We start from the raw sequence: 12,739 nt of genomic DNA, 5'->3' as shown, positions 1-12,739 counted from the left end.
GAATTTGGGAGACAGCAACAGTCAGGATGGTGTTTACAGCCCTCATGATAGATCATACCATTTAGGAAGAGACTACACAGAAAGGAACATTGTCCCGGCCTCAGCCCTGGGAAACACTGGAGCTTTGGAGGTCATGTGGAGGCAGAGCATGCATGGGGGACTAAAGGTCAGCAAGGAATGGCAGAGAAACATTCACAGGTGTGCTGCATTGAACCCAGCAGAACTGAATGGTGATATTGACAGTTGGAGTACAATGAGAATAGAGAAATGACTTCTGGCAGCAATACAGGTTACCCGGAGACCCTGGATGCAGCAAGAAAGAAGACATAGGTGTAGATGCAAGTTGATCTGATACTGGGAAAGCGAGGTAATTTACCTGTCAGTAAAATCAGGATAGCCATTCACTGAGCTTGAGGGTAGGTTAATTAAAAGTGAAACCAGTCTCTTCCTTGTGTGGTTTTTCTCAAAATACTGTTATTGCATTAATTATCTGCAATATAAAGGGTAGTCAAACTCTAATTTTGGTTATTTAAATTCCTGGTGGTAGTTTTATGTGATTCATAGGCCACTACTTGTTAGTTTGATAATATTCTAGAAACCTGGTAAGTACTGTGTTTCTTAAGTTTGGGTCATTTAAGTGGTAAAAGTTATAGCATATGGTATGGAATTGCCTAATTCAAAATAGGTTCTTTATTGTTTGACATTTGTTCTGTGTTTTTCTTTAAAATATTATCTTTGTGAAGTAGACCTTTTTATTTATGCTGCTTAGCATCTTCATCAGATTAGTTCAGGTTAATGCTGAATGTGGTTATTAAGAAGTAAAATGTCTTACTTTCATTTTAACTATTTGAATAAGATACTATTTCTTGTATAAATAACCAAGTTTAGGCATTTTAATTTGCAAATTTAGGACAATTTGCTTTAACGTTTTTCACTGTACAAATTAGTCCCTTGGATATAATCTAAGGATAATAGTCCCCTAAATAAAAATAAAAACTGAAACTACAACTAGTGGTCACTGGAAGGAAGAGTAGTTAAATGCTAGGATTATAACTGATATCTACATCTTAAGATTGCAAACTAACTTTCCACAATTTAAAGTGAATGTGTCTATCAATTACTCATGTTTCTGATTGCATTTGTTTGCCTACTGCTTTGGTTGTTTATAGCAGTAGGTGTACGTAACATTCTTTAAGGTTATTTCTCTCTTCCAGGAGAGTGATAGTTGTTAGAAGAAAATAATCCCCAAATAGTTTCTTACATAAAGTGTTAATTCTTAGAGTTTAATTGACTTTTATTTATGTTTTGGTTCTATAATTGCAGTTCATGAGTCAGTGTTGATGTCCTATAAAGCCTAATTCCCAGTATGTTTCATTGTACTGATGTTTCCATCTGAATAAAATACTTAATGTAAATTGTAGCTGCAAACATTTAAGTATAAAGTCATTGTAAGCCATAAGCTTCGTGTCCCTATCTTGAAGCAATTTGTCCTAAATTTCCATATGTCTGCATTTGTTTTTGCTGTTCTAAAATTCCTCAGTTGCTGGCTTTGACCTTTTACGTTGCTGAGTTTTATACATCTATTTTCTCACCTGCCATATCCTAGGGGGCTTGGAGTACCCATAATACAGTGAGCCCACCTTCCTGGTCCCCAGACATTTCAGAAGGTCGGGAAATTTTTAAACCCCGGCAGCTTCCTGGCAGTGCCATTTGGAGCATCAAAGTGGTAAATAAAATTGCATTTACATTCATATATCATTTCTTTCTAGTTGGTTTTGTCCAAGTAGAAGTTAAGAATTAAGCCTTTCTTTTCTAGATAAATAGTTCAGATTCCAGAACCACTTTTTTAATCTAAAAATTTTAGTATGAAGAGTCAACATGGTTGCACTTAAAGATCTGGATTAGAAGGAGATTATATTGCAATTTTACATGACTGATTTTAAGTGTGAATTTTTAATAACTTCTTTTTATGGTTGCTTTTTTTTATGTTGTAATTACCAGTGTTTCTATGGGGGAAAATCCTTGTCGCATAGGCTATAAAGTAATTTAGGACTTGCTCATTCACGATAATCATAAAATTTTGTTGCTTAGAAAAGAACAAAAGAAAACTACACTAATCTATTATGTGCTAATGGAGAAGAAATACCAGAATCACAGCAGATTTCACTGTCTGTGTTAATAAGCTCACAATTATAGGGCCTCTCTCTCATGTCATTGATGGAGGACTCTGCTAGTCCTTGAAGTAAGTTATGTAGTCTGATGCATTTTAGAAGGTAAAAAATTAATGTGAAAAGTATTAATTGTCTGAGATGTTAAAATATTTTACTACCTAGAGAAGATAATTTTCTTCATCTTCCGTATTTTATATTCTGGAATAAGGCTGTTTATTTTAGACTAATCAGGGATTTCAAAGGAGTTCTCAATTCTACTTTCTTATTTCTATCACTATTAGAACTTTTTCAGCTCACTCTGATATGCAAGGTGTTGAAAGTAGAGATAAATCTTTCATACTTATCAATGGGAAAACTATTCAGTTCAATCCTCCCTATCCTTTGTTCAAAAAAGCACAAGAGATCTAAAAGAAGAGCAGTTTAAGAGAACAAGGAGATGCAATTTGTAATTATCAACACTGAAGGGAAACAAAGATTACCCCCTTCCTTTTTGTTCATGTGTATTTGTTTTATGCTCACATTATAACCATAAATTATCAACTTGGAAACTGTTGTGCTAAATAGGTAACGAGTTCAGCATTTCAGACTACAATAAAAATGGTATCAGTTGAAAACGTGACATTATTATTTAACTTACTGTGGAAAAAACATCAGGATTTTCCTGATTATTTTAATAATTTTAGATATACAGAATATTATAAATATGTGTTGATGTCAGGCTTTTTCAGAAAGTAATACATAAGTCGGAGTATAAACAAGAAAATGACAATAACAAGTAACCCTAGTATTTATTTGTTAGAATATCAGAGAATTTAACCTGTTTTCCTGTAGAATATTTTTGTGTGTTGGGTAAAAATTCAGATCAGTTATTTGCATTTCAAGTAATTATTATCCAGATGAGTTAAAGCAAGCTGTTTACTTTCTTATCAGCTTTCCTATAAACTTTAAATACATTATCCTCTAAATACTGTGGTAGAGTGAGGTACACCTGTTCAGTTCATACAGATAGCTATTGAATAGTAGGGAAATTGACAAATTTAGTGACAGGAAAAATACTGTTGTACACTAGCAAAAATTAGCTTTCATGCAGTGTATTAGCATTGCAGAATACTGGTTAAGAATGTGGACACGAGCCAGAGTTGTTAGCTCTAGACTTTGGACAAGTTACTTTTTTTTTTTTTTTTTAAAGATTTTATTTATTTGACAAAGACACAGTGAGAGAGGGAACACAGTGGGAGAGGGAGAAGCAGGCTTCCCGCAGTGCAGGGAGCCCAGTGCGGGGCTAGATCCCAGGACCCTGGGACCATGACTTGAGCCGAAGGCAGACGCTTAACGACTGAGCCATCCAGGCGCCCCTGGACAAGTTACTTTTTTATCCTTCAGTGCTTTTATCTCTAAAATGGGGATAATAAAATAGTACTGACCTTATGAGATAGTTGCGAGTAAAACGTGCTTAGACCAGTATACCGTCAGTACTCAATATATGTCCGCTATTGCCATAATTACTGAGAGAGCAGTTAGTGAGTCTTTCCTTATACTTGCTCTATATTGAATACAAATTGGATGGAGTTAGTGGCTGTTGAGCCACCTAGAATGTAGGATTAGGAAGTGGAAAAATAAGGCCAAAGCTTGCTAGTACAGGGCATTCACAAAACAGACCTAACATTTGATTCGAAGGTCATAGGCATTTTATGTTTATACTTTTTAAGTTGCATAATACGTGTTGAAAGATAAAAATAATAAGCCTGGTCTCTTTAATATTTATCATCTAATCAGAATAAGAGAGAAGCAAGTATTTGTGTAACCTTTAATAAAATGTTTTATCTCACATTGGATTTTAAAATTTTTTTGGACTTTTGCAGAATGCTGATTTTTCCTTATCTGTTACGTAGGGCCGTGGGTCGGGATTTCCCGGGAAGCGGAGACCCCGTGGTGCAGGATTGTCAGGACGAGGTGGCAGAGGCAGGTCAAAATTGAAAAGTGGAATTGGGGCAGTTGTGTTACCTGGGGTAAGGCTCATTTCTCATATCCTTTATCTTTGCTATAATCCTTAATTTGTTGACTGATGATGATAATCTCATTTGTAAAATTGTTAGGTTGTAAGAGTCACATAAATAAGCCAGAATTTTTATTTTACTCTACTTCTGCCTTCTTTTTAACTTTTAAACTTTTCTTAATATTTTGTTTCCCATCCTCTCTTTTCTTACCTTCCTTTTTGACTCTGATCTTTCTATAGCAACCATTGCCAAAAGTATATATGTAATATATTTGCTCCTTTATTTTTTATAAAAGCAAACTCCTGTTATATTATTGAGCTTATTTGAAAAACTTAAGTTGATGTTTTAAGTTTTTTATTATAATACAGCTGACAGAAGAAACTAGAAATATTGCAGATTACTACATACTCTAAAGATGTTGATTTTATGACTATCTTTGATATATTTTAATGCAAGATTGATAAATATTTGCTCATTGGCATGTGTATGAGGCTTTAAGTGTGTATTGAAAAAAGTCTGTATTTGGCAAACAGTGGCAAATATTTCATGTGGTAACTATATTATTTTATCAAAATCTTGTTTTTCAAAGTCTAATCGTCATTTTAAGTTCAGGAGACTAGTGGATTGTTTCGTTTGTGCCACAATTTGTATATCTGTTCACCTATTAAAGGATATTGTGGTTGCTTCCATTTTTTGGCTGTTAAAAACAAAACTGCAAAAAAACGCCTGCTATGAACTTTTATGTTTAAGTCTATGTGGACATATGCTTTGTTTTCCATGAATAAATATCTAGGAGTGGAATGACTGGAAACATGGTAGGTGTATGTTTAGCTTTTTAAGAGGAGTCTGCTTTCTAAGTTGGGTGTGACATTGTATGTTTGCAAAGTACATGAGATTCCTGTTTCCTCCATATACTCACCTGTACTTGCTGTGGTTAGTCTTCTTCATTTCAGCCACTGTAGCAGGTATGTTAATAATATTGCATTTGCATTTGTCTCATGACTAATGATGTTCGCACATTTTTAGGTGCTTATTTGTATATTTCTTTGATAAAGTCACTCTTCAAATCTTTAGTACATTTTAAAAAATTTGAACAGTTTTTTAACTTACTGAGTTTTATATTTTCTTTATGTATTCTGGACATGGTAAAGAACTTGTTTGGAACAGCAAATGTTTTAATTTTGATGAAGTCCCATTTATTAATTTTTTTTTTTTTAAGATTTTATTTATTTATTTGAGACCGAGAGAATGAGAGAGACAGAGAGCACATGAGATGGGGGAGGGTCAGAGGGAGAAGCAGGCTCCCTGCCGAGCAGGGAGCCCGATGCGGAACTCGATCCCGGGACTCCAGGATCATGACCTAAGCCGAAGGCAGTCGCTTAACCAACTGAGCCACCCAGGCGCCCTGTTAATTTTTTTTTTTTATGATTGTGCTTTTGGTGTCAGAGATAATTGCATAACCCAAATTTACAAACATATTCTGTGACTTCTTCTAGAAGTTTTATGGTTTTAGGTGTTACTTTTAGCTGTATGATCCAATTTGAGCTAATTTTTATGTATGATATGAATATAGATTGAAGATCATATTTTGAATATCCAATTGTTTGAGCACCATTTCTCTGAATTGCCTTTGTATCATTCTTAAAAATTAGCTATCTATGTATTTGTGAATCTAATTTTGGAATCTCTATGCTATATTGATCCATTTCTCCATCTTTAGGCCAATACTATACTGTATTGACTATTTTTACTTTATAACTACTATTGAAATCAGACAATTAGTTTTCCTTTTTTTTTTTACCTTTTCAAAGTTGTTTTGGCTATCCTAAATCCTTCATGTTTCTATATGAATATTACCATTGGCTTGTCAAGTTCTGCAAATAAGCCTGCTAGGATCTTGATTGGGTTTGCATTCAAACTATAGATGAATTTGGGGGAAGTTGATGTTTTAACTGTGAAGAGTCTTTCAACCCATAAACATTGTGTATCTCTGTTTCTTTGGGTCTTTTTAAATTGTCTCAGTGATGTTCTTTAGTTTACAATATAAATGTCTTTTGCATTATTTCTCAGATTTATCTCTAAGTTTTCTACATTTTTTATGCTCTTGTAAATGGCAGTGTTATCTCAGTTTCAAATTATAGTTGTCTGTTGCTAGTATCTAGAAATAATCATTTTTGTGTATTGATTTTTGTATCCTACAGCCTTACTAAACTCCTGTATTACTTGTACTTGTTTATTTGTAGAACCCATTGAGTTTTCTACACTATGACACTTATGATCATGTTGTTTGCAAATAAAGTTTTCTGTCTCTTTAATCTGGAGGGTTTTCATTTCTGTTCCTTATTGCATTTGCTATAACCTTCATACAGTGTTGGTTAGAGGTGATACGATAACCTTGTCTTTTCAATCTTGAGGAGAGAAGACATTTAGTCTTTCGTCATTGAATATGGTGTTAGCTCTAGTTTTGTTCTATTTTTAATTTTTTTAAAGATTAATTTGTTCTAGAGAGCGCAAGAGAGAGTGTTGCACGAGTGTGTGGGGGGGGTGGCAGAGGAAGATGGAGAGAGAGAATCTCAAGCAGATTCCCTGCTGAGCCTGGAGCCCAGTATGGGTGATCTCGTGACTGTGAGATCATGACCTGAGCCAGAATCAAGAGTCAGTCGACCCATTAAGCCACCCAGGTGCCCCTTGTTTAATTTTTTTAATAGACATCCTAAATCAGTTTGAGGAAGCTCCTTTCTATTCATAAGTTGCTGAGATGTTTTTCTTTTAATCAGGTGTAGATGTTGGATTTTGTCAAACGCTTTTTCTGCACTTATGGCTTGTTTATTGATATGAAGTATATTGATTGGCTTTTTTTGTATGCCAACGCATCCCATGTTCTTGCGATAAACTGCACTTAGTCATGATGTTTTTTTCTTTTTCATACATTGTTGGATTCAAATGGCTAAAAATTTTAGACTTCTTAAGTCTATGTTCATGAGGGTATTGGTTGGTCTATAGTCTTATTTTCTTTTAATTTCTTTGATTTTGGTATTGGCATAATGCTGGCTTCCTTGAGTGAATTGGGAAATAGAATCTTCTCTTCAATTTTCTGGAAGAGTTCTGTGGTATTGGAAACATTCTTCCTTACAGTATTTATAGAATCATTAGTGAAGCCATTTTGGCCTGGAGTTTTCTTTGTGAAAAGGTTTTTTAAAAGTTTTTATTTTAATCACCCAGTGCTTATCGTGACAAGTGCATTCCTTAATATCCATCACCCATATCACCCATCCTCCCACTCCCCTCCCATCTGGTAACCATCAATTTGTTTTCTATAGTTAAGAGTCTATTTCTTACTTTGTTTGTCTCTCTTTTTTTCCCCTTTGCTCATTTGTTTTATTTCTTAAATTTCACATACGAGTGGAACCATATGGGAGTTGTCTTTGTCTGACTTATTTCACTTAGCATTATACTCTCTAGCTCCATCCATGTCTTTGCAAATGGCAAGATTTCATTCCTTTTTATGCCTGAACACTATTCCATTGTGTATGTGTGTGTGTATCTTCTTTATCCATTCATCAGTCAGTGGACACTGGGGCTGTTCCTATATCTTGACTATTGTAAATAATGCTGCAGTAAACATAGGGGTGCACGTATCCCTTTTAATTAGTATTTTTGTATTGTTTGGGTAAATACCCAGTAGTGTGATTGCTGGATTGTAGGGTAGTTCTATTTTTAACTTGTTTGAGGAACCTCCATACTGTTTTTCACAGTGACTGTACCAGTTTGCATTCCTACCAACAGTGCAAGAGGGTTCCTTTTTCTGTATCCTTACCAACACCTGTTGGTTGTTGTGTTTTTGATGTTAACCATTCTGACAGATGTGAAGTGATCCCTCATTGTAGTTTTGATTTGCATTTCCTTGATGATAAGCTATGTTGAGCATCTTTTCATGTATCTGTTGGCCATCTGGATGTCTTTGGAGAAATGTCTGTACATGTCCTCTGCCCATTTTTTAATTTGATTATTTGTGTTTTTGGTGTTGAATTCTATCAGTTCTTTATTTATTTAGGATACTAATCCTTTATTGGGTATGTTATATGCAAATATCTGCTTCCATTCTGTAGGTTGCTTTTTAGTTTTGTTGATTGTTTCCTTTGCTGTGCAGAAGCTTTTTATTTTGATGTAGTCCCAATCATTTATTTTTGCTTTTGTTTCCTTTGTCTCAGGGGACCTATCTAGAAAAATGTTGCTACGGCCGGTGTCAGAGAAATTACTACCTATGCTCTTTTCTAGGATCTTTATGGTTTCAGGGGTCACATTTAGATCCATTTTGAATTTATTTTTATGTATGGCGTAAGAAAGTGGTCCAGTTTCATTCTTTTGCATGTTGCTGTCTAGTTTTCCCAAAAAGATATGTTGAAGAGGCTGTCTCTTTCCCTCTTCATGGGAGGATTTTTAACTATATATTCAGTTTCCTTGGTAGGTATAGGGCTATTTAGGTTATCTATTTATTCTTACATGAATTTGTCTTTCAAGGAGTTTATCCATTTCATGTAAGGTGACAAATCTGTTGGCCTGTTATCCTTTTAATATCTGTAGAATATGTAGTGATGTCACCTTCCTCATTCCCAGTGTTGGTGATTTGTTTCTTCTCTCTTTTTTCCTGATTGGTCTTGCTGCAGGTTTATCAATTTTATTGATCTTGAGCCAGCCTTTGCTCTTATTAATTTTTCTCTGTTTTTTTCTGTTTTTCATTTCATTGATATCTACTCTGATCTTTACTATTTTCTTCCTCTCACTTTGAGTTTAATTTGCTCTTCTTTTTTTGTTTACTTATTATGTCCTTGCTTGGAAATCCCCCACTTGTGAGGTTTAGCTTAGAGACTTCTGTCACCTTTAGGATAAATCAGAGTAATATGTATGTAGGCAATACTAGGACACTCTCTCAAAGATTGTCTTCTTTACCTTTGAGGTAGGTTTTATATATCTCGTAGTTTAAAGGTCATGAAATGAAGTATAAAAAAAAAACAGTGGGTCATTAAGCTACCTGATACTGTTTTCCTTCTTACATGTACAGTTGCTGTTCAAAATCCTTGATTTTTTTAGCACTTATAATTGAAATATGCTCTTTGAATCTAGGTGATATTGCAGCTTTCTGTACAGACTTTGTTTCTGGTTTGTACTGGGAATACTGTAATCCATCCTTGTTTTTTATTTCAAATAAAAGTGTTCTCTGATTTCTCTAAATTTGTCTTTGAAAATAATAAGATTTTATCATTTCTTTGAGCCTATTCACTAGGTATCATCCAATTATAAAACCGGTTTTGTTTTCTGTGTTGCAGATGGGGATATAGAAATGGATACTTTTTATTTTTGTTAGCTATATTTTATCTATTGTCATAGTTTTCATATTTTAATAAGCTTTCAGTGCATCTTTAGTCCTTTGGGTGAATTACTGGTAACTTCACTTTTGGTAGACACTTAATTATTATGAATGAAATGATATTTTACTTTATGAATCATCTTGTTCAACTTGCTAAAATCTTAAAATGCTAATTTTGAGATACACATTTTTTTAAATTTTATTTTGTTAAGAGAGTGAGGGAGAGAGACACGGAAGGAGGGGCAAAGGGAGAGAGAGAATCTTAAGTGGGTTCCATGCCCGGTGCAGAGCCCATTGTGGGGCTTGATCTCACAACGCTGAGATCATGACCAAGCTGAAATCAAGAGTCAGACCCTCAACCTACTGAGCCACCTGTGCACCCCAAGATGAACATTTTGGAATATATTTCCTAAAAAAAAAAAGTACAATATACTGTTAGATCAACAGTACCGCTGCTGCCTCTTGAATCTTGATTTTTCTTCCTTTTACCAGTTTGGTGTCTTTACATATTAGGTTGATCCATATGAAGTTGCCAGCCTTCAACCATTTTTGACCTGGAAAAACAGCAATTTCTTATTATTCAACTTGTTATATGTGCCAGTAGACTACGTATAATTGCTTTGCATGTTTTTGTACCATAGTGTTCTACCTCACATATGATTCTGCAGCTTATTTTTCTACTCAGCTAAGTGGCTTGGTGATTTTTTTTTTTTTTTTGATGGAAATCAAAACAGATTTCTACCACTGCTTTTTAAATGCTGCATAATTTTCCAGTTTGGATTTACCATGGTTTTAGTAACTCCCTAGTGATGACTATGTAGGTTGCTTACAGTTTCCCCTTGTAGTCTTTAGACTTATTATGACTGTAAATTGCTTTTATGGTTGATTCTATAATAGTAGTACTGGCCATTAAAACTGCTTTTAAACTTACTTGCAATGAAAAATATTATTTCTGTAATATATTCCTTCTTTTTAGTTATTCTTTCAGTCATTCCTCAAGAACAACAATACTATTACTTTTTATTTTGAACTCAACCTATTATGTTTCATGTCTGTCCTTCCAGGCTAGATTGTAAGGGAAGAGGATCGTATTTTAAAATTTTGGCATTGGTCTCCCTGTTCTCTTTTTTAGCAACTAATTTAGAGCTTTTTTCATGATAATCATTCTGGAAATAATTATTAACAAGCCAGTAGGTACTTAGTTGATTTGGTAAAATTTAGCCATGTCCAGAAATGAATATCTGTGGTTGGTAATCTTTTGGCTAAAACTGAAATTTTGATAAGTTATTCAAAATAATATTTTAAAGCAGTGCTGTCCAACAGAAATATATGTATATCACATAGGCAATTTAAAACTTTATAGTAGCTACATTAAAAAAGAAAAGAACAGGTGTAATTTAACTTTATACCTTTTGACCCGACATATCCAAAATACTACTATTTCAACATGTAGTGTATAAAATATGCAAAATTATTTATGAGCTATGTTTATGTTCTTTTTTGTTTGATACTTAAGTCTTTAAGACCTTGTAGGTATTTTATACTTACAGCACATCTCAGTTTTGACTAGCCAGATTGCAGGTTTTAGAGTCTCTAAAACAGAGTGATACATATCTATGTGAGTATATGTATGTATAGATACATAGGATATACACATACACAAATATAATACAGTTTCTTTTGTTTCCTCATTAAAATTTCTGACTAATTAAGTCTTACTAAAGATAGTTTATATTTTCTCACTGCTCCTGATCTATGGGACTTGTAGTTCTAAAGAGACCATTAGGTAATAAAGTGTCAGGACTTACACCTTTATGGTATTATCTTGGTAATAATAATAATAATCTAATTTGGAATTGTTATTCTGGGCCTTGGCAAAAATTGTATTTTGAATATGAATCTTCTCACGCTTTTCATTTAAGTGTGCTACAGGTTTAAAGTATGACTGTGCACTCTGTATTTTGCTTTTTATAGGTGTCTGCTGCAGATATTTCATCGAATAAGGATGAAGAAGAAAACTCCATGCACAACACAGTGGTGCTGTTTTCTAGTAGTGACAAGTTCACCTTGCACCAGGTTTGAGCTCAGTTATGGTCTTCCACTCTTGAGTTCCTCTTTCCCCCTTTCTGCTTTATCCTGTATGCACTGAAGTCATTTACTATTTAGCTTTAGAGCTATAATAGCTAAGAAGGTAATTTAAAAAATAAAACTAGTACATTCTTAGCTGAGTCTCCAACCTAAATTATTATGTTCATGTGTTTTTAATTTCAGGATATGTGTGTAGTTTGTGGCAGTTTTGGCCAAGGAGCAGAGGGAAGATTACTTGCCTGTTCTCAGTGTGGTCAGTGTTACCATCCATATTGTGTCAGTATTAAGGTAAATATACTTGAATTTAAATCAGTTAAAACTATATTGAGATTTGATATGAGTAGTATCATGCTGTTTCCATTTCTTATAATTAGTTATTGTTTGTTAGTATCATTAGACATACGTGACAGTATTTAAGTATTTAATATTTAAATACTGCCTTTCAATGTTACCTGAAAAAATTAACTCCTATAAATCTGTGGTCTTAAATTGTAGTGGTTATCCTGCTGTCTCAAAAAACTAAAAATAAAAATGCATGTCTTTAAAAGATACTTTATACTTTTATTTGCTAAGGCATGAAGTTTAATTGATCCATTCTGTCTACTGATAATAAAAAGTTGACACCAACCACGGAACTTAATAAAAATCCATTCATTCACCTGGTCTCTTCCCCATGTTCATTCTTCTCAACTCTCACCTGTATATGAAGGACATTTTCTGTTAGGCTTCTTGGATCAGTGGGTTGGTGTTTTTAAATCAGTTTTGGAGCAATTTTGGCCATTTCTTCATATTTCTTTTTCTGTTCCCCACACCCTCCTTCTGAAATTTTAGTTGTATGTGTACAAAATTGTATGATATTGTCCCCAGATTGCTCTCACTTTGATTTTTCTGCAGTTGCTTTTCTTCCTGCTACTTTAGTTTGTATAGTTTCTGTTACATTCCCCAAATTCACTTAAAAAAAAAAAAAGCTTTATTTATTTATTTGAGAGAAAGAGAGTGACCATGCTCGAGCATGAGCAGGAAGGGCAGATGGAGAGGGAGAAAGAATCTCAAGCTGACTGTGCCCTGAGCGTGGAGCCTGATGTGGGGCTAGATCAGTATCAAGACCGTGAGAT

The 12,739-nt window shown here is 34.1% G+C and overlaps 1 protein-coding gene across 1 annotated transcript in view; it reads left to right on the top strand.

The window, feature by feature from the left end:
- Positions 1-12,739, top strand: part of KMT2C (lysine methyltransferase 2C) — a 271,489-nt gene that overhangs the window by 178,168 nt on the left and 80,582 nt on the right. The window contains exons 15-18 of the mRNA XM_035029848.1: positions 1,607-1,726; positions 4,064-4,180; positions 11,511-11,612; positions 11,808-11,912. Coding sequence (XP_034885739.1) covers positions 1,607-1,726; positions 4,064-4,180; positions 11,511-11,612; positions 11,808-11,912 — 444 coding nt within the window. The remainder of the gene's footprint in view (positions 1-1,606; positions 1,727-4,063; positions 4,181-11,510; positions 11,613-11,807; positions 11,913-12,739) is intronic.

The sequence above is a fragment of the Mirounga leonina genome, unplaced genomic scaffold (genome assembly GCF_011800145.1).
Source record: "Mirounga leonina isolate KUSES-001 unplaced genomic scaffold, KU_Mleo_1.0 Mir_321, whole genome shotgun sequence".
NCBI lineage: Eukaryota > Metazoa > Chordata > Mammalia > Carnivora > Phocidae > Mirounga > Mirounga leonina.
The sequence above is the reverse complement of the archived record's forward strand: the minus strand, read 5'-3'. Positions and strand labels throughout refer to the sequence as shown.